At 51.5% G+C, this 27737-nt stretch overlaps 9 protein-coding genes across 9 annotated transcripts; 3 read left to right on the top strand and 6 right to left on the bottom strand.

Moving 5' to 3' along the window:
* Positions 1-512: 512 nt before the first annotated feature.
* On the top strand, positions 513-1505 carry B0T23DRAFT_404522 (uncharacterized protein; the record flags this gene model as incomplete). The annotated part of the gene is made up of 1 exon (XM_062838913.1): positions 513-1505. The coding sequence occupies one exon, from the start codon at positions 513-515 to the stop codon at positions 1503-1505; it is 993 nt and encodes a 330-aa protein (XP_062692904.1).
* Positions 1506-2800: 1295 nt separating this feature from the next.
* Positions 2801-3559, bottom strand: B0T23DRAFT_428718 (uncharacterized protein; the record flags this gene model as incomplete). Its single annotated transcript, XM_062840150.1, has 1 exon — positions 2801-3559. One exon carries the CDS (start codon positions 3557-3559, stop codon positions 2801-2803), a length of 759 nt encoding a protein of 252 aa, XP_062692903.1.
* Positions 3560-4001: 442 nt separating this feature from the next.
* Positions 4002-5807, bottom strand: B0T23DRAFT_379720 (heat shock protein 70 family; the record flags this gene model as incomplete). Its single annotated transcript, XM_062837161.1, has 2 exons — positions 4002-4370; positions 4439-5807. The coding sequence occupies 2 exons, from the start codon at positions 5805-5807 to the stop codon at positions 4237-4239; spliced, it is 1503 nt and encodes a 500-aa protein (XP_062692902.1). The 3' UTR covers positions 4002-4236.
* A 210-nt stretch (positions 5808-6017) lies between these two features.
* B0T23DRAFT_142298 (uncharacterized protein) lies at positions 6018-6742 on the bottom strand. The gene has a single exon (XM_062832378.1). The coding sequence runs from the start codon at positions 6648-6650 to the stop codon at positions 6243-6245; it is 408 nt and encodes a 135-aa protein (XP_062692901.1). The 5' UTR covers positions 6651-6742; the 3' UTR covers positions 6018-6242.
* Positions 6743-8749: 2007 nt separating this feature from the next.
* Positions 8750-11322, bottom strand: B0T23DRAFT_395802 (uncharacterized protein; the record flags this gene model as incomplete). The annotated part of the gene is made up of 3 exons (XM_062838213.1): positions 8750-10146; positions 10191-10937; positions 11013-11322. 3 exons carry the CDS (start codon positions 11320-11322, stop codon positions 8750-8752), a joined length of 2454 nt encoding a protein of 817 aa, XP_062692900.1.
* A 937-nt stretch (positions 11323-12259) lies between these two features.
* B0T23DRAFT_395801 (T-complex protein 1 subunit epsilon) lies at positions 12260-14251 on the top strand (the record flags this gene model as incomplete). The annotated part of the gene is made up of 5 exons (XM_062838212.1): positions 12260-12269; positions 12398-12415; positions 12497-12545; positions 12620-13736; positions 13793-14251. 5 exons carry the CDS (start codon positions 12260-12262, stop codon positions 14249-14251), a joined length of 1653 nt encoding a protein of 550 aa, XP_062692899.1.
* Positions 14252-15450: 1199 nt separating this feature from the next.
* On the bottom strand, positions 15451-17237 carry B0T23DRAFT_142169 (biotin synthase). Its single transcript, XM_062832376.1, has 2 exons — positions 16663-17237; positions 15451-16592 (listed from the first exon to the last, which is right to left on the bottom strand). The coding sequence occupies exons 1-2, from the start codon at positions 16975-16977 to the stop codon at positions 15588-15590; spliced, it is 1320 nt and encodes a 439-aa protein (XP_062692898.1). The 5' UTR covers positions 16978-17237; the 3' UTR covers positions 15451-15587.
* A 976-nt stretch (positions 17238-18213) lies between these two features.
* Positions 18214-20955, top strand: B0T23DRAFT_142160 (Alpha/Beta hydrolase protein). The gene is made up of 4 exons (XM_062832375.1): positions 18214-18606; positions 18659-18853; positions 18927-19975; positions 20335-20955. The coding sequence occupies exons 1-4, from the start codon at positions 18434-18436 to the stop codon at positions 20817-20819; spliced, it is 1902 nt and encodes a 633-aa protein (XP_062692897.1). The 5' UTR covers positions 18214-18433; the 3' UTR covers positions 20820-20955.
* A 4918-nt stretch (positions 20956-25873) lies between these two features.
* Positions 25874-27554, bottom strand: B0T23DRAFT_315979 (uncharacterized protein; the record flags this gene model as incomplete). The annotated part of the gene is made up of 3 exons (XM_062834896.1): positions 25874-26587; positions 26645-26784; positions 26837-27554. The coding sequence occupies 3 exons, from the start codon at positions 27552-27554 to the stop codon at positions 25874-25876; spliced, it is 1572 nt and encodes a 523-aa protein (XP_062692896.1).
* Between the last annotated feature and the right edge of the window lie 183 nt (positions 27555-27737).

Below are 27737 nucleotides of genomic sequence, written 5' to 3'. Positions count from 1 at the left end.
TCCTCTAAACAAGCAGGCATTATCTGGGATAAAGAGGTTCCCGGCGTCACATCTACCACCAACAAGCCGTTCAAATGACGATACAAGACAACCGGTCCCTCACTGGTCCAGAACATAGATGCCTTTGCCATGCGCCAGACGGAGCATAGCGTGCTTGGAACAACCCCCATCTTTCGACCTGAGTCCTGGCTTTACGGATTATCGCGCGCCTGTCGCATAAGAACTGCAATGATTACATTCACCTTCCATTCACAAAAGGTCACGGTGACCCTCGACCATTTCTCACATGATCCAAGCAGACCAACTTGGCCTCCAGCAGGTCATCAATCACTACAATGAAGATAAGCATGGGTGGTCGTCCATCGCCCAGGATAAGCAGGTTATATTGCGTCCATTCAGCATAACCACGGAGCGGATGCAAGCCGTCACTCGATAGCAAGAGGATTCAGTAGGCTCATGGAATTTCTGAAACGTTGAGATTCGTCGCACCCGCCATTTCCATTCTCCAAACAATGATCAGCAGAAGTAACGAGATGAATCGTTTTCGTCGTTGTATTTTGAGTTGTTGTTTTGACGGGGGTGATGATGTCCCTTCACCGACACAACGCCGCATCCCACGACACCCACAGAACCAAACAGCTCCCTATTTTCAGCAAGCACAATATCAGAAGACACAACTGCGGTCTCGATATTACGCAGAGACTCAGCATCGGGAGTATGGACAAACATCGCCAAGTCCACCAAGACCGAAAAGGTCTCTACCTCCATCAAAGTCCCCGATATACCAACACCATCATATGAAAAACGACCACCAGCCCCCAGCGCGCCCCATAACAGAATGGCCCGCTCCTAACCTCGATCAGCGGCCAGGAAAGATTTCGGAAAGTTTGCCTTTCTGGTGGGATGACGCGGTATCACAGGACAGCTACCCTGAATCACCCGAGATTGACTTCGATCCCGACCTAACACCGCCGCCTTTATATCATCGGTATCCACCCAAGCAAGAAGTACAACAACAACACACGTTTCCAAAACCCTTTGCCGTCTTTACACCAGTTACAAGGAGGCGTAAAGTGCCGAGCAGCTATGACATTTCCTACTATTTTAGAAATAGTCCCAGCGTAGTCACACCATGGAGACCACCTACACCACCCCCTTCTCAACCATCATCACTTCCCCACTACGAAGACTCGAGCGCTGTTGCTAATTGGGCACTGGGAATAGAAAAAGGAAAATGGGAAGAGGATGTATGGGAAGAAGAAACAGAAAGAGATAGAGAAGAGGCCAGGCATCAAGACCCACGGATTGTATCGGGTGTCTCTTCCTTATCATACTACTCAGAGGTTGCACATCAACACCGGCGCCCTGTATCAGATGTTTCTTCTGTATCGTCTTATTATTCTGAGTACCAGGAAAGCAGGGCGTTGACCCCCATACCAGAGGTGAGGAAGTGGGGGGATGCTAAGTATGAGGACGCAAGGCGGGAGGAATCGAACTGGTTGTAGACATGGGACATCATGTGGTTGTTTACAAAGTCATGGTTACGATGGCATGGAAATTTGCAGAGAGCAGAGAGATGATTTAGACATCCTGCGACGAAGTCCCTGCCGACTTGTTTCCCCCTTCATCGTTTTCCTCTCGCTCGTCAGATCCCTTGGCCAGGGAGTCAATCATTTTCCACTTCGACGTAACAACCGCATTCAAGCGGCTAACCTTAAACAAATCGTGAAGGACACTTCTTTCGTACACTCTAACCGCCCATGAACAAAGGTTAGAGACCCAACCAGTTCACGAGATCAGTTCTGCACGAGTGTCTACCTCGAGGTCATTGGCTCCACTCATCCGTTTGGTAGCAACTGTTGTTCTATGAAGCGGGACATACTCCGGCCATCTCTACTAACTCAACTCATCAAGCCCGATCTCCCAATACATCCACAACATCTTGCAGAACGTGATAACCACCATCGTTTGACAACTCGACCTCTCCTATCCCGACCTCAACAAAGTAACGATGAACACCCACACGGGAACTACCAACCAAGCTCCTCAGGACCATAGAATAGTTACCATGACTCGAATGAAATAGTACGCGATCTCAGTTCAACAACGTCGCCTCGCTATCATCCGTATCCACCGAAGCAACAAGAGCAGCACATCTTCTTGTATGCCATTTTGGAATCAGGGAAAGAGCAGTCCGATATCGTGTCGAGGAAGGTGCAAAGTCGAAACAGGAATCAAGGAAGGAGCGGGATGACGGCATTCATCGCCCTACTTTCCTTCCTCTTCTTCGTCGCTCTCACCCTCCTCCTCCTCCCACCCTTCCAGTTTCTCATGTTCATCTATATCCAGGTTCCATTCTCTCCAACGTGAGTAAGAAGCAAGGGAACATATCGATCCCACGCCATCACACCGTTTCAACTTTCTCTCCTCAGCTTGTCATCGAGCTGGCGGGGTGAAGTGTTCTTTGAATGATGGACAATTCAGGTAGTAGAAAGACGGCTTCTTTCGTTGATCACGGGTCTCGAGGATCGACTCGTCACTCCCTTTCAAGGGCAACATTCAGCACCAGATGAGAGTCGGGATAACCTCATCTGCGTAAAGAGCTTGCGTTATCATTTACACCAAGGAAGTGCCTGGCTTGTCTGCTTCTGCTTTTCTGACCCAACTTTTTGCTGATTGTTACAAAATTGGCGATTGGTCACCTTCCTATATCTTCGCTCCTTCCCTCTCCAAAGTGGAGGGCGGAAAACATCGAATGATTCCTTGTCCTCATGCGCCAACCTTCACGGCATCAATCTTCTCACCAAGATACAGTCCCCTTAACAAACTCCTCAGGCACCGGTTCAAGCCCCCCGGGACTCGGAATCCATTCAAAGACCCTTCTCAAATGTTTCTCTTCATCCCATCCCTTCTTTGTTGGTTTCTTCTTCTTCTTTTTCGGTCTCTCTTCTTCCTTCTTCTCCTCCTTCTCTTCCTCTTCCTCCCTTGTATTTTGCCCAAACCCCTCCTGCATGTCCATACTCATGCTCATCCCTATAAAGTCCCTCGTAGCTAGAGCCAAGGACACTGCGGCGGGATCCTCTTGCTTGGCTTGACACCACTGTGCTGATGTCATGGGAGTATTTGCACTGGGAGAAGTAGTTGTACGGGTTTCGCTACGAGGAACGGCATAAGCACCAGTACGAACGTCGTGTGCGACAGTTTGAGTAAGGTGATTGCTGTTTCTATGATCTTGTTCAGATAACGTGGTGGAGGTGGTGAGCTTCTGGAATCGAGGCCTCGATCGGTGGAGACGCTTGATCTGTCGGGTACTGAAGAGGTCCTCCGCTTGAGGGGACGTGATAGTGAGAGGTTCGTCGGTCTCGCTGTCCAGTTCCGGCTTTGTGCTTAAATTGAAGCTGGAGCTTGGACTCGGGCTTGGGCAACGCTGGCGTTTGAAAGAGGTCAATGCTGGGAGATAAACGGGCTGGGTCGAGTGGTTAAAGGTTGTTGATAATCTCAAAGAAGACGTCACTTCTGGACATTCGGTCTTGGAGCTTTGCTTCTTTGCAATGGACATCATGGGTTTGGTATGTGGGTGAGTTGGGCTAAAACTGAAACTTGGGTCGGGAGGTGGATGGAAAGTAGCGAAGGGACCATTGAGCCTTTATGTAGGTTTGTTTCTACGTTGTTATATCTGAGATTGCTCGGGACTAATGTGACCCGACAAGCGCAAAGCTGGCTGAGATGATGACCATGTTGACAAATATACAAAGGTTTGCTTCGCGAGTGTTCAATCTAAAAGATGCGTCCTCGTCACTTTACCTGACCTGTTATTCTACGCGCTCTGTCGTTACCTAGTCCAGTGAATCGTGTCGATTCATAGTATGGTGCGGTGTGTATATTGTAGGGGCCGAGGTGGAGAGTCAAGAAGACATCAACTAAAGAGTGGGCAAAAAGTGAATGAATGGAAAGGTATCTGGGTAGGATCATAGGCAGGCAAAGGGAAGGGAACGTCAAGATTTGGTCAATAAGGTCATATTCATATTTTACAAACAAATGGCAAACGCTCTTCTAACTGAACCATGTCCATTTGTGCAATAGATCTGGCACTCATGAGGACTTGAACTCCCAATCGAACCATTTCACCGGCCAAACACCAGGTAAAATATGCAACCCAACCAACCATAAACGACGCACTTCTTTTTGAGCGTCAACCAAAAACTGAAAAGGCAGGGGGATCTAGATTATCTTCATTTAAAGCTCGTCATGGCCAGCAGGCTCGTCATCACCAGCGCCACCTTGGCTGTAAAGCTTGCTGGTGATGGGGTAGGCCACGTTGGAGAGCTTCTCCTTCTGCTCATCGAAATCCTCGGCGGAAGCAGTGGCGGCTGGGAAAAGAAAAAAGCTTGTTAGCAATTCGTCTTCATGTGTCAAAGGGGATCGGAATAAAGCTTACCATTCTCCTCAAGCCAGTCTTGGGCCTCCTTAACGGCGTCAAGGATGGTCTCCTTGTCCTCCTCGTCAATCTTGCCACCAAGACCATCCTCATCGTTGACCTGGTTCTTCAGGGAGAAAGCGTAGTTCTCAAGACCGTTGCGAGCTTCAATGCGCTCACGGGTGGCCTTGTCCTCCTCGGCATACTTCTCGGCCTCAGCGACCATGCGGTCGATCTCCTCCTGGGTAAGACGGCCCTTATCGTTGGTGATGGTAATGGACTCGGCCTTGCCAGTGCCCTTGTCGTGGGCAGAGACCTTGAGGATACCGTTGGCATCGAGCTCGAAGGAGACCTCGATCTGGGGAACGCCACGGGGAGCGGGGGGAATGCCGGTAAGCTCGAACTTGCCAAGGAGGTTGTTGTCCTTGGTCATGGAACGCTCACCCTCGTAGACCTGGATAAGGACGACGGGCTGGTTATCGGCGGCAGTAGAGAAAATCTGACTCTTGCGGGTAGGGATGGGGGTGTTACGGGGGATGAGCTTGGTCATGACACCACCAGTGGTCTCAATACCGAGAGTAAGGGGGTTGACATCCATAAGGACGATGTCCTCAGTACCCTCCTCACCGCTAAGAACACCAGCCTGGACGGCAGCACCGAAAGCGACGGCCTCGTCAGGGTTGATACCCTTGGAAGCCTTCTTGCCGTTGAAAAACTCCTCGATAAGAGCCTGGACCTTGGGAATACGGGTGGAACCACCGACAAGGACGATATCGTCAATCTCGGACTTAGAGACCTTGGCATCCTTGAGGACCTGCTCAACAGGCTTGAGGGTCTTCTTGAAGAGGTCGTTGTTGAGCTCCTCGAACTTGGCGCGAGTCAGAGTCTCGGAGAAATCCTTGCCATCGTAGAAGGCCTCGATTTCAATACGAGTGGACATCTGGCTGGAAAGGGTACGCTTAGCCTTCTCGGCCTCACGCTTGAGCTTGCCCATGGCCTTGGCATCCTTGGTAACGTCGACACCGTGCTTCTTGTTGAAGAGCTTGGCGAAGTGGTTGATGATGCGCTGATCGAAATCCTCACCACCAAGATGGGTGTCACCAGCGGTAGACAAAACCTCGAAAACACCCTGCTCGATGGAAAGAAGGGAGACATCGAAAGTGCCACCACCCAAGTCGTAGACGATGATCTGACGCTCCTCGCCAGTCTTATCAAGACCGTAGGCGATAGCCGCGGCGGTAGGCTCGTTGACAATGCGGAGGACGTTGAGACCGGCAATCATACCGGCATCCTTGGTGGCCTGGCGCTGGTTGTCGTTGAAGTAGGCGGGAACGGTAACAACGGCGTGAGTGACCTTCTTGCCAAGGTAGCCCTCAGCAGTTTCCTTCATCTGTTGTGGGGGTCAGTCTCTGATTACTGTTTCAGAGCAAAAACGATGCGACGTACCTTGCCGAGAATCATGGCGGAGATCTCCTCGGGGGTGAAGGTCTTCTCTTCGCCCTTAACCTCAACCTTGACAACAGGCTTGTCATCCTTGGAGACAACCCTGGATACTAGAGTCAGTGACGGCTAGGAGGGAGTGGTTTGTCGACAGTGACCTGAGCTTACTTGTAAGGGAAGTGCTTGATGTCATTCTGGACATCCTTGTCCGAGAACTTGCGACCGATGAGACGCTTGATGTCGAAGATGGTTCTGTGGGGGTTGGACGCAGCCTGGTTCTTGGCGGCGTCACCAACAAGTCTCTCCTCATCGGTGAAGGCGACATAAGACGGGGTAATACGGTTTCCTTGGTCGTTGACGAGAATCTCGACCTTGCCCTTCTGCATCACACCAACGCAACTACGAGGTTGTTAGTTTCCTTGTCCCCAAAAGACAATGTGTATCGTTTGTCGAAACCGGGACGTAGATTGGTGGTAGAGGTTGATAGCAAACGCCGTATGCCCCGCGGGGTGATCGTGTTTATGATGGTGTCGGGTAGCGAATTCGTGCACGGGTAACTTACGAGTAGGTGGTTCCGAGATCCTGTCAAAGAAGCGTTGTTAGAATGCTTTGCCCAACACGAGGGATGGGAAGGGGGAGGAGGGAAATGCGGGCAACCTACAATACCGATAACAGTGCCCATAGCCTCAGTGTCATTGGCGTGGGCCTGCTGGACAAAGCCAGCAGAGAAGAGGAGGGCAAAGAAGCCCAGGATGCTGAGGCCCAAGGCCCAGCTTCGCGTTCGGTGCTCCATTACTGGAAGCTCTGGCGAAGGATAATGGAAGGAAAGAAGAAAGAAAACAACCCCGCTGCTTGTGTGGTTAAGGAATTGGGGATGGGGATGGTTGTAGTAAGCAAGAAACAGAAAAGCAGTGGTTCCTTAGGCCACTTTCAAACTCTTCGAATGTTTGCAAAAGGAAAGGGAGATTGGTGATGGATGGAGGGAGGTTGTCGGGTATTTGAAGGCGAGTGGGACCAGCAAGCAAGCTACGTTAAAGGTGTGGTGTCCTCTTTCCAGCAAAGGCCACTCGTCAGGTTGCGGGCCCGGCCTGAGCTGCTACAGAAAATAGAAGGAATAGGAAATCTGTCCTCAATCGGATTGGCGGCCAGTTCACAGGGACCAGGGGGTATGTGGTTTCTGGGGGGGTGTGGCCGATGGCCCGCATTGGCGCGTTTCTGGAAGATGCACTAACCAACAACCGCGCTCTCGTGCCTCCGCAGCGCCTCATTGGGATGAAGCGCTGCTTGTGTTGCGGGTACACTTCTTGGACCGTGAAATGTTAAACATCATTCAATCGGTGATGTACAAATGGCCTACCGCAGCGGAGCGACATGTTATGCTTGAAGTGCCATCGACGGGTACATTTCATGATATGTTACGATGGTGAGGTACGGTTAAGCCTGTCTAGTGTATACTGCATAGTAAATCACCAATTATGGACCCCTCGCTCCCTTGACATCTGAACCTTTCTCATCCATGCCGTTCACCATTGTTGTACTCTTTGTTTCCCTTTCGAAGCAGCTCTTGTCCGGCGTTTTGAGTTGTACTGCTTGGCTCATCCCATAATCAACGGGATATTCCACCAGTTTCCATGAAGCTGCTCCGTTTCTTGCGAGGCACCGCCGTTAAGGTTGCATAACCCTGGCCCGGGGGCAGCTTCACGGCAAAGGGGAACTCAACCTTGTGCCCCACTGACAGCTAGGGGTGGTGATCGCTGTGAGCCAAGAGGTCCGTTCCACTCTTCTATCGACGTACCAGATCTTCGTGAGATATCTTGATGTTTTGCCTCCCGTTGTGAACAGCGTGGCATCTTCAGAAAGAACAGTCACGACAAGTTCGAAATGAGGAATTGGCTCTTCATTGTATCAACTGGACTATCACGAGATGAACAAAAAGAGAACGAAACCCAAACGACCTACAGTACAAGGCAGCAGAAGGAAGATGAGGCAAAACGAAGTTGCAGTGTTCGTGATTGTGAACTCGATCCGTCTTCTGTACATGTTGGGAACAGACCCCCCACCCACTTGCACCAAGGAAAGGGAACAGACCCCCTTGCAGTTACTTGTCAGCGCTGCGGCTGCGGTGCGGCTCTTCTACCCCCATTCATTTCCCCCAAAACTGTTCAATCTGGGAAGTGGACATGTTGGCATTTTTGACAGCGCCGTGGTGAGTGATCCAGGGGAATGCGCGGAGGTTCCAACCGTTTTCTTGCATTGGGCTAGCTTTCATCTCTTCATCGGGGTTCCCGAGGATTATACTGATGGCTGCAATCAATCCATCTGGATGTCAAACATCAACGTCAAGTTTCTCCATGCCCTGTGAGGAATGAGCACAGACAGTGCCGAATAGGCTAGGAGGAGATCGAACCTTCCACCAATATTTTGTAGCACAGTCAATTCGATCTCGGGAAAGCTGATAAGATAACGAATAGCTTTGATAGCTGGCATCAACGTCACAGCTCAACCCTCTCTCGCTTCCCCATGTGTTTCATTGCGGGGGTGCAGGGATACCAGGAGGAGGACAGCAAGAGACCAGATTTGTGGTCCATGTCCACATGCACAACCGAGTACCAACCTGTAGGGTACTGCGTACTGTTCGGCATGGAGAGAAAGTGGAATCTCAGCCTTGTATCGTTAACTTGGTACAGGTACAAGTTCTCCGTCCAAAAACAGCTGTGAGAATCTTATTCCGCTACTTCCAACCGCTGGCTTTCACGGGTAAGCACCTGTGGCAGAAGACCCCAGTCTGTGTAGGTATGTATTCGAAACTTTCTTCCCTTCCAATTCCCATGTCTCTTCGCCCGTTTTACCCCTTCTGGACTTCCAATCCATTAATTCCCACCCCCACCCCAATCATTCCAACAATCCAGCTGCCACCGTTTGTCCACCACTCCTAAGCACGACCCTCTGTCCTGCCTCGAGTGGTACCTTTGAGTGTAGCGTGACCCTAACCCTAGAAACCGTTCCTGGTTTCACAATCATTGGTTTCTTCTTCGTCACCTTGCCTGTCACTTTATCCAAGATGGCATCGATAGCCTCGATCTTTCCAGCCGCATGGAGTCTTCCCCTGTGCACATCCACCTGCATGGGCATGAGGATGTCGAACGCCAAAGCCTTAAGCGTGAACGTGTCCACACACTGAATCGGCTTGGCAGGGTCGCATACAATGTCTCCGACGCGGACGTGAATGGGATCGATGTTGCTGAGATGAAGGACCACATTCTGCCCGGCAACGGCCCAGTCCGCTGGTTCTCCGTCGTCAACCTGAAGAGATTTGACGTAGGCCTTCTCGCCGCTTGGTTGCACCAGAAGCGCATCGCCCATTTGCAGTGAGCCCGCGTCGATGCGGCCAGTGATCGATATGGAACTCTGGGGTGTGCGCATAACCTCCGAAATGGTCATCCGCAGGGGTTTGGCCAATGCCCTCGCACTTGGTTCCGAAGCCTCGAGCTCCTCCACCAGTGTTTTACCGGTATACCAAGACGCTGCTGGGTCTGTGGATTTTCGGACGAGGTTATCACCGTGGAGGCCCGATACGGGTACGAACGCGATGTTCTTGGGCTGGAACCCAGTCGCTGTCAAGAATCCCGAAACCTGGTGCGTGATCTCGTCGAATCTCTCCTGGGACCAATTGACCGTGTCGAGCTTGTTTACAGCCACGATGATTCTCGAGACACCCATGCTGCGGATAAGAAGAGAATGTTCTCTGGTTTGACCCTTAAGACCAGACTCGAAAGCTCCTGTGCTTGCATCGATAACCAGGATCGCAAAGTCTGCCTGACTTGCGCCAGCGATCATGTTGGGAATAAAGTCCCGGTGGCCAGGAGCGTCAAGAATAGTAAAAGAAGTAGTTTCTGTCTCAAAGCGATTGGTAGCAATATCGATGGTGACGCCTCGGCTACGCTCCTCGTGGCGTTGATCCAATACCCAGGCAAGAGCAAAAGACGTTTTGCCGATCTTTTCCGCCTCTTTCCGAAGTTTGTCGACGGTCCGCTGGTCGACAACATTGAGGTCGAGTAGTAGTCGCCCCATCATGGTGCTCTTGCCGGCATCAACGTGGCCGACAACCACAAAACTGGCAGTCTTCTTACCCTTCTGCTTTTCAAATTCAGAGAGAACATTGAGATTGCGGCTCTTTGGCAAGGGTGTGTCGTCTATCTTGAGCTGGCTGACTTGGTTGGTCACGCCATCTGCGGAAGATGACCCTTTTTTGTTGTGGACGTTCGCAGACTTCTTTCCGGCTGTGGCGACTATTAGTGACTGCGTTAGTGCTGTTTCTTTCCCGTGAGCGAACCTTTCGCCTGAGCCGCAAGGACCACGTCATCTGGGCTGGGTTTGCCAAAGGCATCCGGGCTGTACGAAGAAATTGCCATGTATGGTAAGGCGAACACTTCGCGGGGTCTGCGCTTGGGACTATCCGATGAGGGGCCGAAGAGAGTCGACGCGAAAGCAGACGGTTGAGCTTTTGGCGGTGCCACCGCCGGTTCCGGGTCGATTGGATCCTCCTCCTGGTGCTGACTTGGACTAGCCTCCGGCGCTTGAGCTTGTGGTATTTCGGGTCTTGTGGGCTCCGCCATAGTGAGAGGGATGCGTCCTTGAGCAGTTGTCTCTGATATCTTTACCCGCTTGCCAAACACGCCAGCCAGCGGACGATTCTCCTTGGATGCTTGGTTGTCGTTGACAGTGAGCTCCGTCATCTTGACTTGTGTCTGCTCAACTTCTCCTGAGGCGCTCTTCTCTTCGGCTTTCTTCTTCCGGGCGGCTGCTAGCTGCTGCAGCTTGGACATCTTCGGGGGCGCTCCTGAACCTCCAAGAAGGCCTCCAGGTAGCTGCGGAGGCGGTATGAGAACCGCCTGCCGCTCGGGTGGAATGTTTCCCCATGGCAAGTCCCGGAACAGGTGGGCAAATGACTGGCGAGAAGCACTTGCAATGGCCGCTTGACAGGACGTTGTCAATGAGGGTTCGCAAAGAGCAACGGGAGATGACCGGCTGAGCGAAGTCGGCCACCACGGCCCAGACCCTTTACCCAAGATGCAGGTGCCTTGCGTCCGTTGGCAGCGGCACTTGACTCGCTGTTCACAAGGAAAGGAATGGTGATGGAAGGGTCTGGACTTACCATCTTGCTTTGGTGCTGTCTTTGGAGGAGCAGTCTTGGCAGGCTTCTTGGGCGGGTCGATGTACTTGGAGATGAGATAGGTGATGGTCTTGTCAACATCCCAGTAGTAGTGCCACAGCGACTCTTCTATCTGCGCCTTTGTGACTTTGTGTGCCTCAACACCAAGTGCTTCCAGTACCTGAGCTGTGCCTTCCCTCATGCGGACCTGGTCTTCTGGGCTGAGCTCCTCCTCTTCCTCATCGGAGAACGCTCCGTACTCCTCAAGTTCTGCCTCGTAGTCGAGGTTTCGGATGTTTTGATGGCGTGCCATGATAATGACTTGTTATCGATATGTGTGTGCTGGATCCTGAAAAAGAGCGATGGTGAATGCCTGAAGAACGAGACGGGCGTGACGCTCTTTTAAGGCTGAGGCAACCCTGATTCCGACCCCAGATGCCTGCGCTCGCTGCGATACGGCGACGATGACGGAAATAGAAGTTGAAGGTGTGGTGAAACAGAGATTAGATATTGAAATGAATGCAATTGATGTGTATTTTGGGGTTTGATCTGATCTATGCGGTTCGGTTGTTCAGTGTAACAATTCTCAGGTTGTGAAGCATCCGTCTCTACAATGACATAAAAGACAAAGTTCCTGCAGCGGGAAGGTCCAGGCGGCCGTGCGACTGAGCAATCAAGGTGCTGCCCCGCCACGACCTTGGATTGTGCCGGTTGACCCCACCAAAGCAGCGTCACAGAAGCTGCCTGGTCGAAAGCGGTGAAAGGGAGCAAAAGCCTAGGCGTTTAAGGTGCGTCAAGCAAATGACCATATGTGGTCATATCCGCTTATGCCAGAAGTTTCCCCAAGTACATAGTACATACCATCGGACCCTTGCCAGCTGGCTTCTCCCCGTCAATTGCCGGGCAGCTTTCAAAGCACACTCAGCAGCCCAGAGCAGCGCACACGCCGGTGGAGCTGACCGCCTTCCTGCTGGCGGGGCGGTTTCGTGGAAGCTGGGTTCAATTTTTTGAGATTGGCGTAGGGAAAGCTGAAGGTGCCCGCCAGCAGCGGAGGTCGCAAAGAGCTCCTGTCTGACCGGACGCCCATTCCACCAGCGTTCAACAACAACACCACCATCATCCAAACCCAATCCCCTTCACCATACCTGCAATCGCCCCGACTGTCGTGCCGAAGCTCTACGAGGTCGACCACATAATCAAACAATAATAGTGATTGCACACTACCGACCGCAGTCGTAATATTGCCCAAGATGGCGTTGAGTATGTCCTCTGAGCCCCTCCTTCCCCCTCCCCCCCCCCTTTAACCACCCCTCCCCACTTCCCTGAATACCTCCCAGACCGCACTGTCCACCGGACCGCGACAGCGTAACTAACTTCGAGATGTGCAGATTTGGATTTGTCGAACGGTATGCCGCGACTCTTTTGGTTTCTCCGTCAACCATCCCGATCCCACGCCGGTCGAAAATGCTAACGCCTCCCCGAAACAGCGGTGATGATGAAGGATGAGCAGGGCCGCCCTCTCATCGTTGTCAGAGAGTTAGTCCCCCTTTCCGCCGATATCTCGAGCCTTGGTCCTACGGTTCACTCTAACACGACAATTCCTACTGCAGTCAAGGAAAGAAGAAGAGGCAATACGGAAACGAAGCCGTCAAGAACCACATTCTCGCCGCCAGAACCGTCGCAAACATTGTCAAGACTTCCCTGGGACCTCGTGGCCTCGACAAGATCCTCATCTCGCCCGACGGCGATATCACAGTGACCAACGATGGCGCGACCATTCTACAACAAATGGAGATCACAAATCACGTTGCCAAGCTACTAGTCGAGCTCTCCAAGTCCCAGGATGACGAGATTGGTGATGGCACCACAGGTGTTGTTGTGCTTGCTGGCGCGCTGCTTGAGCAGGCGGCAGAGCTTATTGACAAGGGCATCCACCCCATCAGAATCGCCGACGGTTATGACCAAGCTTGCGACATTGCTGTGGCCGAGCTTGACAGAATTTCCGATGTTATCGAGTTCAGCAAGGAGGAAACCGCAAACCTGGTCAAGGTCGCGAGGACAAGTTTGGGCAGCAAGATCGTCTCCAAGGCCCACGACCAGTTCGCCAACATTGCCGTCGATGCGGTCCTCTCCGTCGCCGATCTGGAGCGCAAGGATGTCGATTTCGAGCTCATCAAGGTGGACGGCAAGGTTGGAGGTGCTCTCGAAGACACTATCCTCGTCAAGGGTGTTATTATCGACAAGGACTTCTCGCATCCCCAGATGCCTTCCGAGGTTAGGGACGCCAAGATTGCCATTCTCACATGCGCCTTCGAGCCTCCCAAGCCCAAGACTAAGCACAGACTCGACATCACCAGCGTTGAGGAGTTCAAGAAGCTGCAGACGTACGAGCGCGAGAAGTTTATCGAGATGATTCAGCAAATAAAGAACACTGGTGCCAATCTGGCCATCTGCCAGTGGGGTTTCGACGACGAGGCGAACCACTTGCTCCTTCAGAACAACCTTCCTGCTGTCCGATGGGTCGGTGGTCCCGAGATTGAACTGATTGCGATTGCCACAAACGGTCGCATTGTTCCTCGCTTCGAGGATCTCAAGCCTGAGAAGCTCGGTAGGGCTGGTGTTGTTCGCGAGATGACATTCGGTACGACAAGGGAGAAGATGCTTGTGATCGAGGAGTGCGCCAACACCAGGGCCGTGACTGTCTTTGTCAGGGGTAGCAACAAGATGGTAAGCGATGGAGTTCTGTTGCATCACTAAGGTCTTGACTAACTTTTTTCACCCAGATCATCGATGAGGCTAAGCGTTCTCTTCACGACGCTCTTTGTGTCGTGCGCAACCTTGTTCGTGACAACCGTGTTGTCTACGGTGGTGGTTCGGCCGAGATTGCCTGCAGCTTGGCCGTTGAGGACGCTGCTGTCAAGTCCCCTGGCTTGGAGCAGTACGCCATGCGTGCCTTCGCCGACGCTCTCGACACTATCCCCATGACCCTGGCCGAGAACAGCGGTCTTAACCCCATCGCTACCCTGGCCGAGGTCAAGAGCCAACAGGTCAAGGATCCTGCTGGTCGCGGCCGTCTTGGTGTTGACTGCATGGGCCGTGGCTCGAACAACATGAAGGAGGCTTTCGTCATTGACCCCCTCATCGGCAAGAAGCAGCAGCTCATGCTTGCGACGCAGCTCTGCAGAATGATTCTCAAGATCAACAATGTCATTGTGTCTGGGTCGGGCGAGGAAGATTACTAAGCTATGAGCAAGGGAAAGAGAGCGATGTATGATGCGTGGGGGAAGGGACAGAACCTATACATCCAAGGGCTGTCCCTCTTGGGAGAATTATATGTGGGCGTTTGACATTAACCGAGTCAAAAGGAAGAAATCGCAATGTCAAGATAAGATATTGTAGGAATATCATGGTTGTAATGACCGCTTGGTTCAGACCATGCTACGCATATAGAGAAGTACTTGTAGATACCAAAACAAGACGTGTGAAGACGAAGGATGGAGCAAGGTTCCTTTATCACAGTTGTGCCAGGATATCTGAATTTCAATGCGGTAAATTTTTCTTCCTGCAAGAATTATCTTGGGATGAGGGTTGGGAGCCAAAATGAGAAATCTGGAGCCGATGGGGAGTCTTATATTGCTAAGAGATTTACAGAAATCTTCTTTCCCTTGCAGCATATAAGGCTATCTTTATCCTTTTGGCACATACGACCACAGACGGTAGAAAGCTCGGGATCCCGTTCGCTCTCCCATAGATAGGCTACTAATCGGAAGCAATGGAGTGAGTAGGGAGGCAGGGCTAGGAAGATGAATATACAGGACGTCAATAAGGCAAGGCCGGTTGGATAGATGCCATTACTAAGAAAATCTTAACATCCCGCCGGTTCGAAGTGAGATTGAGAGATGGTTCAGTGGAAAGTGTAAGTGTGCAGTGTTCAAGGCAGATTGAACAAAAGGGAATTCGAAAGAGCAGCGGACGAAGAGGGGAAGCGAGAAAGATTCGTGGGAGGGGCTAAGTAAAGTGCTTTCCTTGCAAGAAGAGATGCCCTCGTGTGGAGCTCCTTCCGCTTTAAACACAACCCCCATTACGATGCCTTAAGAGCCAAAAGGCACCATCAGCATCACCAACCGCACTCTATATCCCGTCCTACAGCTCACTCAGCAGTTGCGAGCAGTCGTACAAAGTCGTCAGGTACCTCTACGTATCTATCGGAATACCACAGATTATGTCAAGCAAATGTAAAACTCATTTCTCAAATCAATCCGCACAAAATAAAAGACGAGATTTATCTAATCAAGTCCGCTTGAAACTACTCCGGTTCATAGTGAAGGGTCCTCTTTAGTCACTCGCTCTCCTCCAGCACATCCCCCCGCCCCAGGACCAGTGCAGCCTTAGGTAGTCCCGTCATACATAGCCGAGATTATACCCCCCGCCGACCTCTAGCAAAGGCTTCCCGAAGATCACCAGCACAGTCCTCCGGCGTCGGTCTGGTATTCTGCTCATCACAAACCCTCGCCAGCGGCTAATAAGGGTTCTGCACATGCCTGCGGGCACCAAAATCAGCCTGGCCGGCTCGGCTGCTCAGGCAGACGAAGACGCCATTCTCACAGCATCAGCACGCTCCTGCTCGAGGCCGACTTCGGTGCCAGCATGCTGCCTATTCTCTGATCCGTGCAGCTCGTCTGGAAGCATCGGCCGGAGACCCCACCGGTCAAACATGGCCTTGTCCTCGTCCCATCCACTGCACGGTGTAGTCAGCATCTTTTCTCCTGTAAAGATTGCATTTGCTCCAGCCATAAAGCAAAGAGCCTGCTCGGACTCTGTCAAATTAATTCTCCCTGCCGCAAGCCGAATCACCGAGCCTGGCAGAACAAGCCGTGCAGTGGCCACCATCCGGACGGTATCGTGGAAGGTTACGGTCGATTCCGGCTCCCCGCTTTCCGATTTGGCGGCGCTGGCGTCCCCAAGTGGGGTTCCCTTGATGGGAACGAGAGCGTTGATTGGGAAGCTCTCCGGGTGGCTTTCCATCGTTGCAACGGTGTATAGGAAGCTCACACGGTCCGCGTCATCTTCACCGAGGCCGAGGATTCCACCCGAGCAGACGTGGATTCCGGCCTGGCGGACGTTGTTGATTGTCTTGAGTCGTTCGTCGTAGGTCCGGGTTGTGATGACGTTTGGATAGTACTCCCGGGAGGTGTCGACGTTGTGGTTGTATGCAGTGAGTCCGGCATCGCGCAGTTCCGCCGCTTGGTTTTCGTCAATCATCCCTAGAGTGACGCAGGCCTCCATCCCGAGCTCCCTCACCCCTTTCACCATCGCTTTGATGTTCTTGAGGTTCGTCTTGCGGCCCCGCATGTCCCTCCAGGCGGCCCCCATGCAGAACCGAGTCGATCCATTTTCTTTTGCGATTTTTGCAGCCTGGAGGACCTCATCGACGGATGATATCTTTGTTGCCTTTACACCCGTCTTGTACCGGCTCGACTGGGCGCAGTAGGAGCAGTCTTCTGAGCATCCACCTGTCTTGATATTCATGAGCGTGCAGAGCTGGACGCTGGCGGGGTCAAAGAATCGTCGGTGGAGGGTTGACTGGAGAGGTGAGTGTTAGACTACTTGATAAATGTTTTGTGTTTCCTTATCTTCTTCTGGTGCGCCTTACAGCCGAGTAGACCAACTCCATCAGCGGAGTTTGGTATATTTCTCGGATCTCCTCCTTCGTCCAGTCATTCCTGGGCGCGTCTGCTGCAATGGTAGCCTGCAGGAGACTGTTCCGGCCAGCGAACGAGTCCGGCTTCTGGTACTTGTTTGGTGCCGGGCTGTTCACCACCTGGGAGCCTGCAGCCGACGAGAGTGAGCGGAATTGAGCATGTAAAAGGCGGGATTGGAATCGCAGAGTAGATGAGGCGCTGTATCTTAACTGGGAAGTGCTGTAGAGACTCGCCGCTCTCTTGAGAGTCTGGTGGGTGTTTCTCATTTTGATATTCTGGGCGGGCCGAGATTGACGGGAATTCGTGGATAAAAGAGTGAAGGAAGGCAACAGTAACAAACAATTCAGACTAACAGTGAGCGAGTGACAAAAAGAACTCAACAAAAGAGTCTAGTGGAAAAGTGTATTTTTATCTACAAACCCATTCGCCCAACCAGTCAAGTCGGGTTGAGCCCGTCCACCCCAACAAAGCTAAGTGTGACCTACCCGTTGAGGGGCTGTCCGGTCAGGTGGTATGGCGGTAGTTGAAATCCAGTTTTGATGGCTGTAAAGGCACAGTCGAGTCATACAGCTGCTTTTTGTATTCGCTTAGGTTCAGTTTCGGTTAAATCTGCAAGTTGCTGCACGCAACTGCAACCACCTGCACTTACATTCGACCAATTAGAAGGCTAGGATCCTTACCGCGATATACCACTTTTTTACCATTTCAAAGCTCCTCGACCCCATAGTTAAGGAAGTAGATATGAACCAAAACTTCAACAAACAGGGCAGTAAAGAGGGTTTTAGCATACATTACCGTTTCATTACCGTACATTGTCCGCATCAATTTCTCTACATAACAATACGATATTTTCACTACCGTTACACCGCCTGACCGGAAAGCTCCTGAGGTATCTGGCTCTGACTGGCCAGACTTCGAGTGCTACCTTAAGATGGCAACCTGTATGGGACCGCTCGAGTCGACTCGAACTACAGCGCCGCAGCGTTCTCAATTTCCAAAACCTTCTACTATTAGTATGGCAGGCTGGCAGGCACTTACTAAAGTATACGGACGGTTTTTTAAGGGCTGGCAGCCATGCGCCTCTTGAGCCTCAGGGGTAATTTGCGACTTTCCCAAAAGGGCGCTTTCTGGGATTCTGATTGGCTGCTCTTTGGCCACACAGATGCTAGACCCGGCCGGGGGTCCCGATACCTTGATCGGCGGCGACGGACAGTTGAGTGGTCGGGTAGCTAATGCCCGGCTTGAATGGTCGCCAATGGTAGCTCTAGGCGGCTGTCGCATCACAAAAACTCATCTTGGCTTTTTACCTGGTGGCGCAAGAACGGTCTTTTTGTACTCGAGCTGTTTCATATGTCATTTGTCCATTGCTGGAGATCCTGTTCGGGAACCAACCCTCTGAAGATATTAGGGGGTGGGTGGCACACAATTTGAAAGTTCCTATAGGCGTGATCTATGCTTCGAAGTAGGAACGGATTGATAGGTTAATGGGAATGGACATCAAGCTTTCTTCAGCTGGGCAATATAGATCTATATCCCCAAGCCCAAGCCCAGCTCGAACAGTGCGATGAGCCCCCATCGCTTTCCCACTCTTTCTTCGCCTCGATAGAACCCCCAGAAGTTCATGACTTGTGCTTGAAGGTTGGCGGTGGTCTTCTTTGGTTTCCTCTTCATACGTTCCTTTTCCGTGTTGATACCACTCTCTTAGCACCTGCTGGATCCAAAATGTTTCCAAGCACCACATTCCTTTTTATTTCACTTACCTTCTTTTCGCTGTCTTCTGCTCTCGTAGACTCTGCATCCCTAGGCGTCAAGTTTGCATCCCCAAGTGCATTGCCAGTCCTTACTTTGCCATATGGCTCATACCAAGCGTCGAGCTACCGGTCGAAGAGCGATATGTGAGTGTCCAGGTCGTTCTTCTCGCTTCGGCTTCGAGGCTAACAGGCGCAGATACGTGTTTCGAAACATTCGCTATGCCGCTCCTCCGGTAGGAGATCTCCGTTGGGCAAAACCTGCGGCGCCACGAATCAACAACACCATCCAAGACGGCAGCTATGGACCGCAATGCATCCAAACTGCAGTGTCTGGACTAAACCTTATGGGTCCAGGCAACAAGTCCCCCATCGGTGCTGCGCTTAACCAGTTGTATGCCCACCCATATCCCGTAATTGAACGACTTCGACGTCGCTGACATCAAATGGTCACTGACATTCAACAGCCTAGGAGGACTTCCCATCCCGCTCTTCAGTGGCGGTTCTGAGGACTGTCTCTTTCTGGACCTGTACGTTCCTGGCAGGACACTCCGCGACCTTTCCGGTGCTTCAAAGAAACCTTCGCCCCTCCCAGTAGCGTTCTGGATTCATGGCGGCGCCTATCTCTTTGGATCAAAAGAGTCCCTTCAACCATTCTTTTATGATGGTAGCTCTCTCCTCACTCAATCGGTCCCATCTCCCGGCTCTATGATCTTTGTATCAATCAACTACCGCCTCGGCACTTATGGCTGGCTCGCCGGCACATCGATGGAAAATTCTGCGGTTCCAAATGTCGGATTGCATGACCAGCGAGCGGCCCTCCAATGGGTTAAAGATTACATTTCGCTGGTGGGTGGTGACCCAAAGCGCGTAACAGCGATGGGGGAGTCTGCAGGAGCGGGTTCGATCATGCACCATCTAGTGGCCGAGGGCGGCAAGCTCGATCCTATGTTCCAAAGGGCCATCCTGCAGAGTCCAGCGTATCAAATGGCCTGGGATCGGAATGGGACTGTAGATGTCATCTTCAAGAAGTTTGGAGGGTTGGCAGGGTGCAGTTCTAGCTCTGGGAAAGCAGTAGTGGATTGCCTCCGAAAGACCTCGCCCGATGCGCTTGCAAAAGCCAACGCCGCGCTCCAAGCGTCGCAAATGCCTGGAACATTTGCCGTGGGACCGACGCCCGATGGAAAATTTATTCGTCAGATGCCGCTCCTGGAACTCGCTCAGGGAAACTTTTGGAAAGGACAGTCGGGGAGCGAAATGAGCTTGTTGATATCGCACGTCAAGGACGAGTCCAGTCTCTTCGTCAGTGGTGCCATCAGGACGAATGAACAGTTTTCCGGCTTTCTCGACACCGTCTTTCCAAACTACACGAGGGAAAGCGGACATGCTGAGAAGGTCGAACAGTTCTATCCGGTGCCGGGCAAGAAGAGCGCCGATGGGAAGAGGAAGTACGACAGCCAGGCGACAAGGATGGCGGCGTTTCTGAGGGACAGTTGCTTTACGTGCAACGTGAGATGTGAGTTATTCGTTCTTCTGTGTCGCTGCCCCCCACCCTCCTCATCAAGTACAGCATCATGTACACTTGCGTGACAAGGAACCGCGTTCCAACCGCGCGTCTTCTTCCTACACTTTCCTGTCCCTACGGCCCCCTGCGCAGTGCTCGAGCAAGTACCGCTGGAGAAGGGGTTCAGGTTTCCTTGTCTGTTCTCCAACTCCGTTCACCCCCTTCCCAACCGGTATCACCTCAGCCATTCTTGGTGAGACATTCCAGCTTGGATCACACAGCCTTAAATCAACGTCACCACATTCTCCATTAGGTTGAACATCATCACCAATTCCGCAATTCCATGCTGACTGAACCACCCTACCCTCCAGATCTAGCCGAAGCCTACACCCCATCGCGAACCTACCTGATGCAATACTCTGTCTTCCCCTACTTACACGCCACCGACCTGCTTCCGACTTTTTTCACCTCCACGCCCGCGTCCTCCTCTTCCTCCTCACCACAAACCATCCTCGATTGCCTCTCGACGTTTTTCGCTCCTGCCCTCGCGCCCTTCGTCTCCGGCATCAGCACGGCCATGCAAAGCTACTTTGCCTCGTTTATTGTTAGTGGCGACCCAAACACGTACCGCAAGGGACTGCTGAACCTGCCGCCGGTGATCAGCTGGGGAAAGCCTTCGGGTATTGCTACTGCTGGGTCAAAAGCAGCTAGTAGTGAGGAGAGGATGGGAGGGGTATTGAACGTGGGTGATTGGGGGTTTACTACGGTTCGTGACGATCAGAATGAGAAGACGCCTTGTGAGTTTTGGGAGGGGTTTGCAAGGGACGTGAGTGAGGTCGGAGGGTATGAACTTTGAGATGATGATGAAGCAAGGGAAAGCTTCGAGTAAAAGTTAAATGGGGGGTCGTATACGAAGTGGTCTACTGTCTGACATAGGTAAGGTTGCACAGTCACATACTGCTATTCCAAGATGTACTTAATGTTTAATCCACCCATCACTGTTCCGAGTTGTTGCTTGAGGTACAAGAAGTACAAATGTGAAATGCGAATCTCATTCGCAGAGAATGAAATATCAAAGTGACCAAAACAAAAGAACCTCCGCGGTTAAGAGAAAGACCAAAGACAGGAATCCCCCCCCCCCCAAAGAAAAAAAAGGGAGATAAAAAGATTTTTATGAAACATAGAAAGCATTCCAGACACCCAGCGTTTGACAGGCTCATCAGATAACTCAAAACCTGTACTGAGAAAATCGCAGCTCGCCCTTCTCCTCCTCCCTATCATCAGGGGCCAACAAGCTCCTGGTAGCCCGTCCATCGTTTGAGTTCTCGCTCGTCCCATCCTGGGTCCCGGACGCCTCCCCTGAGTCTTGTTGGGGATCTTTGTTGTCATCGATAGAGAGAATATGTCTCACATTGTTCCAACCCCGAACCCAGGCTTCCCAGCGGGGTTGCGATGTCTCGGTTTCCGCAGACGTTGTTGTGAAGGAGCTGTAAAGTCTCCACAATATTTTCCTTCTCCTTCTAGGATTTTGAGACTTGTTCCTTCTGCTCTGCTGACCAGCTGGAATAGTAGCCGGGGCAGCAGCTTGGGAAACAACAGAAGAAACAGCTGCAGTTAGGGCGGGGATGGGATGCCTGCTCTGTATTCACGCATTTGGTCCCGCAGCTCATCATAGTACTTGCCATCCAAGTTTGAATCCGACATTTCAGTTTCGTTGCTGACTTGGGTTGAGTAAGATGCAGGTGGTGATGAGCGGTTGGTTCGCTATCTTTGATGATGAATGACAAAGAAGAAAGAAGGATGGTTCAGAGTCTTGAAATGGCTCAGCCGAAGACTTATAACATAAATTCCGGAGACAACTCTCGTGTTTTTAATTAATGTATGTATTTATTTTTCTTTTCCCCTTACGAAGCATGCTGCATTCATGTTCTGGTACTTGAAACACACATGACGGCACCCCCCCCCCCCCCCCCCCCCCAAAAAAAAAAAAAAAAAAAAAAAAAAAAAAAAAAAAAAGAGAGAGTTTCACCTGGAACATGTGCCGGACATGCAATCTTGAAGAAATCAGCTGCAAGATATGTGACACTGGCTCCGGGGCTCATGGAATATGGTCTATGGGAAAAGATACATGGGCATATATCTGTACGGGATGGAGCGCATACAGCGGCATGTATAGTTGCCCGGTTCTATGTACAAGACGGTGAATTTCATATACCACTACTCCTCCGAGATTTCTTTGCAGTAGAGAAAATGGCTGTTTCAAGAAGAAAATGTGATGCTGGCTGACCTACGTGAGGAAGAAGGTTAATTCCTGACGGAACTGACGGGCATGAAAAGATAGAGTAGACGTACATATCTGTGCTTAGATGTAGCCAGCGAAAACTCGAGGCCGCATTGGACTAGACAAAAGACCGAAAAATACCCCGCAGGTAAGAACGGGGTTATTCAAAGTTCCTGGCTTCAACCCGTGTGTTTCTGGCTGCATCGTTCCTGGTCATTTCATCATAAGTACCGGCGATGGGAATATTTTGATTCTCCTCCACATTCTTACAAAATCATCCTGGAACGGCGTACAGGAAATTACCCATGCAACCAAGATGAACAACGGGGAGTATTTTCTCCAGAATCCCGGTGTGAGGCCGGCTTCGACAACTTTGATAAATGTTGGCAACGGAAGACAAGCAACTATTACCAGACCGGGGTCCTTCCTCATTACCCCGGGGCTTGGTTTCTCCCTGGTATCCGTGCACGTTCTCGCTAGCCTGGGTGTTGGCTTCAACAGATTCGAGCCCACCTCCAACCTTATTGGTTATATTGCCAGTCCCTCCGGCCGAGACGTCGTCGCAATTGGAATTTGATCGTGATGCTAGAGGTCAAATTGAGGGTGCCGGTCAACGCTCACCTGGTCCCTCGGTTTAATGGCCGCGTCAGCTTTTTTGTCTATCAAGAACCTCAAATACTAGCGGATGGGTTGTTCTCGATGGGTCGGTGCAGCCTCTTTTGCTGCTATGGCTGGGACCAGATCCCAGTGTCCCACAATATGAGTCTAGTACTCTAGGTACCACTGCCGTTACAGCAACAGCACAGGAACGGCAACATCGCCATAAACACCAACGTCAACACGACATCCAATACAAATACCGACAGCGACAACAAGGGCACGCGTTGGATAACAACCACGGCTGGACCAGCGACTGGGCATACATGAACGCCGAAACAGGAAACGGCACCTTGAGCCGCTGATTGTCTCTCACAATGGTAACATCAAGACTTCGGCTCATGCACCCAGACGCTCATATTAGTGATCACAAGCTGACAAGAAAACGACCACAGTATCTCAGCCGAGGACTTCTTGATAACTCAACGAGCGAGTTCGCCCACGAGTGGTTATATAGTTGTAAGCCGTAGAGACGCCAGCCCGAGCGAGTTGTTCATGTCACGCAGGCGAAGGAATTTCTCTTTTTCTTCCGTCGAAATTGGATATGTGGTACAACCATTATTCTAGCTTCACAAAAACAGTTTTTTTTATCTTCCCTAATCTGATCTGCCATGTGAAGACCAAATCATTCCACGTGCCCCAGATAATGAAATTGTAGGTGCATCTATTTGAATCTCACCACAGAACTTGGCGGGACGGTTTGCCGCAAAACATCGATTGTTTGCAGATTGGTCAAATATATGCCTTGTATGGAATTGCGGTGATGTAGAGGTAGCACCGGGCGACTTGCAGATTTTACGGAAATCCACTCGACGCAACAAGTGCAACTCCGCTCAGCTGTAAGACTGCATCTTACAGCCACCAAAACTGGGTTTTCTCGGCCGCACTACTACAGCCACTCCGAACACAACCGTACCTAGCTTTTCGGGACAGTGAAAATTGTCCACACTGCATAAATGCGCTACTAGATGGTAAGTTTGCCAAAGGGAAGGAACGGGATACCCTAGGGCGAGCCTCGGGTTAAACTTTTCCGAACTGAGAAGACGTGCTCGCCACTCCCCAAAAATGACAAATTAACAACTCGTAGATGTTGCAGAAGGCACGTTTACGTAACTAACAACGGTCAATCAAACGAGCCATACAGTTGATACGAGCTTTGGTAAATGGAGTTTCCAGTTGTCGTGGAGTGTCCCATTGTGACCTTGAGGTTTGACGGCCTGCAGAGCTTATGGCCGTGATTGTGCGAGAAACCCCGTACGAATTTGCAGGGGCCACTATTAACATCCGTCCGACACTCGGCAGGCCCGCGCAAAACGCACAAAAAGGTAACTACGATGTCGATACATCAAGACGAAATCATTGAGGCCGGTCAATGCCAGCTGTCTGCCCGCTACCTGCCGGAGCGGTCCTGAGAACAAACCGAACATCCACTCATCACCGAGGCATTTGCTCATCTTCCTTACGCATGTACACCATTTGAGCAAAATTAAACACGTTTACTGGATCAAAGGATTCCTCGATAGACTCTGCCCAGTGTGCTTCCACTGGTTACAAGGCATATCACGGAATTTCAACGGCATCCTCCTCGCCAAAGGGAGTGATATGGGACCTTTTGTGTTCGGTTTACTCTTGCGGCCGCCCGCTGCAAGACGCAATAATTCGCCACTACCAGCGGAATTTGCACTGTCTGTCCGGAGCTTTATCCTCTGTTATGAGTGTTGGACAACGCGCGAGTGCCCCTTCTCATCCTCATCCAGGTCAGAAGCACGCCATGTACAGAATCGAAAAAAAAAGTGCATTCAGTGTACAACTAAATACTCGTACCGAATACGTATGCGCTCTCTTTCCACCAAGTACCATCAGTCGCTTTGCGGCCTCGCAACGTACAAATCCATAACCAGAAGATCCGGGTAAAATGATTGAAAAAGATGCAATGACCGCAAGATGCAAAATCTATGATTGCTACGCTGCTTTCTCTAGCGCCCATATAACACCCTGACAATTTTCACTCTGAACTGATCACTCAGAAGGAGGGTGACGAGAAGGTCGAGATAGATCTAAAGAACCAAACTGCCTTGAACACCAATGACCAAAGACCTTACCAATTGCCGTATTTCCGAACCCAACGAAGGGTTGCGAAAAGGCAGAAGATCGATTGGAACCAGACTAGAGCAGCAATCTGCTTTCCTGAGTTCACGAAACCAGGGCAAAACAAGAAGAAAAGAAAGATCCCAGAAGAACCCACACCGAACCATGCTGCTGAAATGACCCAGAGTCCAGGACTGACCCGCAATGAACCTGATACAACACCATTCCCCGACGGTATGAAAAAACATTGTTTCCCTTTTCCAGTTGTAACAGAAAGTCGACTTAAGATGGTTGATGCAAGGATTTGCAGGCGCAATGTGGCGTGAAATGACCGGCGAGGGATGTGCTGCAAGCCAATAGAGAGAAGAGGAACAGAACAGAAAAGCGGAAGAGAAGAGGCGCTGCCATTTTTCGCCATCGGCGTCATTAGGATAGTCCACTCCGGTCCAGACCGTGTTTATTTGTTAAGGAGAAAGAAAACTTAATGATACCCGCTTTTTCCTGTCGAGCCTACCATCATGCAAAACCTATCGTTCTTTTCGAGATATGGATTAACAGAAAACACCAGGGAGATAAAACAGAAGTGGAAATCTTGTTTGAAGGTTCTCTCCTATGAGCCATGGAGAAATTTGGTTTCCATACCCTCAAAGGCTCCCCCAATACAGAGATAAAGGTTGAAACTCAAGTTCCAACCAATACTCCAACCCCTCCTATTATAACACGGATTCTGCAGTTCCACGCTTCTCCCCTAACCGCGATCTGGCAGGACATTGCTCGATACCGGCTAGCTAGGGTACTGGATCAAAACAGACTGAGCTGTTACTATAGGTGCTCTGATCCTGGGAACCGACAAGGGAGTCCGGGCCACGATCCTACAAATGGCACTAAGTATGATAGGAAGGGTTCTGCGGCTCCCCGCTCCCGAGACGTCTCCCAGTCCCAACCGCGCTGTCGTAGAACATCTGACCGGCACTGGCGCCAGGAAAAGGTTCTGGATCCGGATAGACATAGCCGTTACCGCTGGGGCTTTGAGCTGGAGATCCGACACCCCCAGGAGACGCCCAACCCGCACTTCCAATCTGAGGACTGCCGGCCGCACTCCCGGATCCTTGTTGAGTTTCGACGGTTGGCTCCATTGTTGCGGGAGGAACATACCCGGTAGGGTGCGACGTGGGTCGGGTCAGTCCGTTGCTGTAACCTGGCGAGGTCGTTGGTGCATTGGAAACGTGAACGTCCCCACGAAGATGCGCCGGGAGTGTATTGGTTTGCAGATACTGCATCTCCATGTTGGCCAATCCCGCACTTGGTGACAAGGACAAGGGCCGCTGTGCCGGTGAGGGAGTGGTCATGGGTGTCGCTTGATTGGAGATCTGCTCGCTCTCCGATCGCTCCTTAGTCCGTGCCAACGTTCCCCTAGCAAGAGCTTCTGCCGTAGCCTTTGCAGATTCCTCAACAGTGCCAGTATGATGATTCTGGTGCCTCGTCAGTGTCGTCCGGCGGGTGAATGTTTTCTGGCAATCCATGTATGGGCACTTGTAAGGACGCTTTCCGGAATGGATCCTACGATGACGCGCAAGAGAACTGCTGTCGCTGAAGGGCTGTAGCGCCGTTAGTATGTTTGTCTCGCTGTGGCCTTTGGGAGTCAAATATCTTACCTTGCCGCACCTCTCGCATTGGTGGGGCTTCTCTCCAGTGTGCACGCGCTGATGGACGGTGAGGGCTGATCGTTGGATGAACTGTTTCCCGCAACCAGGATAATCACACACGTGAGGACGAATACCGCTATGAATTCGCTCTGCAGAATAGTTAGCGGAGTTATGACAAAGGAAAAACCGATGGTTACTTACCGTGACGAGCAAGATCACTTCTCCGTGCAAAAGCCTTGGCGCAGGTGGAACACGCGTAGGCCTTGGGGGGCGGTCCTGGTGGCGCACCTCCCTCGACCTGAGGCTTGTAAGAAGGGTGAAGAGAAGGTACCATTCCGTTGTTTGACGGGACGCCTGGTACAGTAGGCATAGCAGGAATGCCCATCGGTGCAGGCGCCATTTGAGCATTGGGAGCCATTTGAGCACTAGAAGCCATCTGTCCGCTGGGAGCCATCTGAGCATTAGGAGTCATTTGTGAATTGGGCGCCATCTGGAGATTGGGACCCATTTGGGCATTGGGAGCCATCTGGGCATTGGGAGCCATCTGATTATTGGGAACCATCTGCGCATTGGAAGCCATTTGTCCACCTGGGGCCATGTGTGTGCTAGGAACAGTGGAAACGGGCATTGCGGTTCCCATTCCGGTCGGCGAAGGGTAGGACATGCTGGGTTCGAATTTCACGGAAGCGTGCGGCGAGCTGGCACGCTCCATAGGTTGCTGTTGTGTGAGCGGTTGCGAGGGTTGCTGTTCAGGTGTAGCTAGTTGGGGAACAGGAGCAGATTGTTCAAGCTGCTGTGTCGGTTGCGCGACCTGAGCCGCCTGAGCCGCCTGTGCTAGAGCGGCACTAGCCTGGGCGCCCTTAGTGTTGAGTACGCTACCGATTCCCATAGCGGCGGTAGCAGATTCCGGTTCTGACATTTTGAATGTCGACTGATCCCGCGAGTATCGTTCCAAGGAATGTGCAGGGTATTCTTTGTCTGTCAAGATAAACCTCCGCACAGCTGTATGACAATTTTAGACCCTGATCTTACGTATAGCAGACAACTGCAGGATGATCAAGTGCTGTCCCTGATATAGATACGAGCTATAGCGAGTGGTCAG

The sequence above is a fragment of the Neurospora hispaniola genome (genome assembly GCF_033458365.1).
Source record: "Neurospora hispaniola strain FGSC 10403 chromosome Unknown B0T23scaffold_4, whole genome shotgun sequence".
Classification (NCBI taxonomy): domain Eukaryota; kingdom Fungi; phylum Ascomycota; class Sordariomycetes; order Sordariales; family Sordariaceae; genus Neurospora; species Neurospora hispaniola.
The sequence above is the reverse complement of the archived record's forward strand: the minus strand, read 5'-3'. Positions and strand labels throughout refer to the sequence as shown.

What these genes read in the sequence shown, in the direction of transcription:
- B0T23DRAFT_142298 (XM_062832378.1), bottom strand. Translation starts at nt 6,650, where the DNA reads ATGGAGCACCGAACGCGAAGCTGGGCCTTGGGCCTCAGCATCCTGGGC.
- B0T23DRAFT_142169 (XM_062832376.1), bottom strand. Translation starts at nt 16,977, where the DNA reads ATGAGAAACACCCACCAGACTCTCAAGAGAGCGGCGAGTCTCTACAGC. An exon ending in TGGAGTTGGTCTACTCGGCT is followed by an intron (nt 16,593 to 16,662) that starts GTAAGGCGCACC and finishes TCACCTCTCCAG; the next exon opens with TCAACCCTCCACCGACGATT.
- B0T23DRAFT_142160 (XM_062832375.1), top strand. Translation starts at nt 18,434, where the DNA reads ATGTTTCCAAGCACCACATTCCTTTTTATTTCACTTACCTTCTTTTCG. An exon ending in TACCGGTCGAAGAGCGATAT is followed by an intron (nt 18,607 to 18,658) that starts GTGAGTGTCCAG and finishes TAACAGGCGCAG; the next exon opens with ATACGTGTTTCGAAACATTC. An exon ending in CTTTACGTGCAACGTGAGAT is followed by an intron (nt 19,976 to 20,334) that starts GTGAGTTATTCG and finishes CCTACCCTCCAG; the next exon opens with ATCTAGCCGAAGCCTACACC.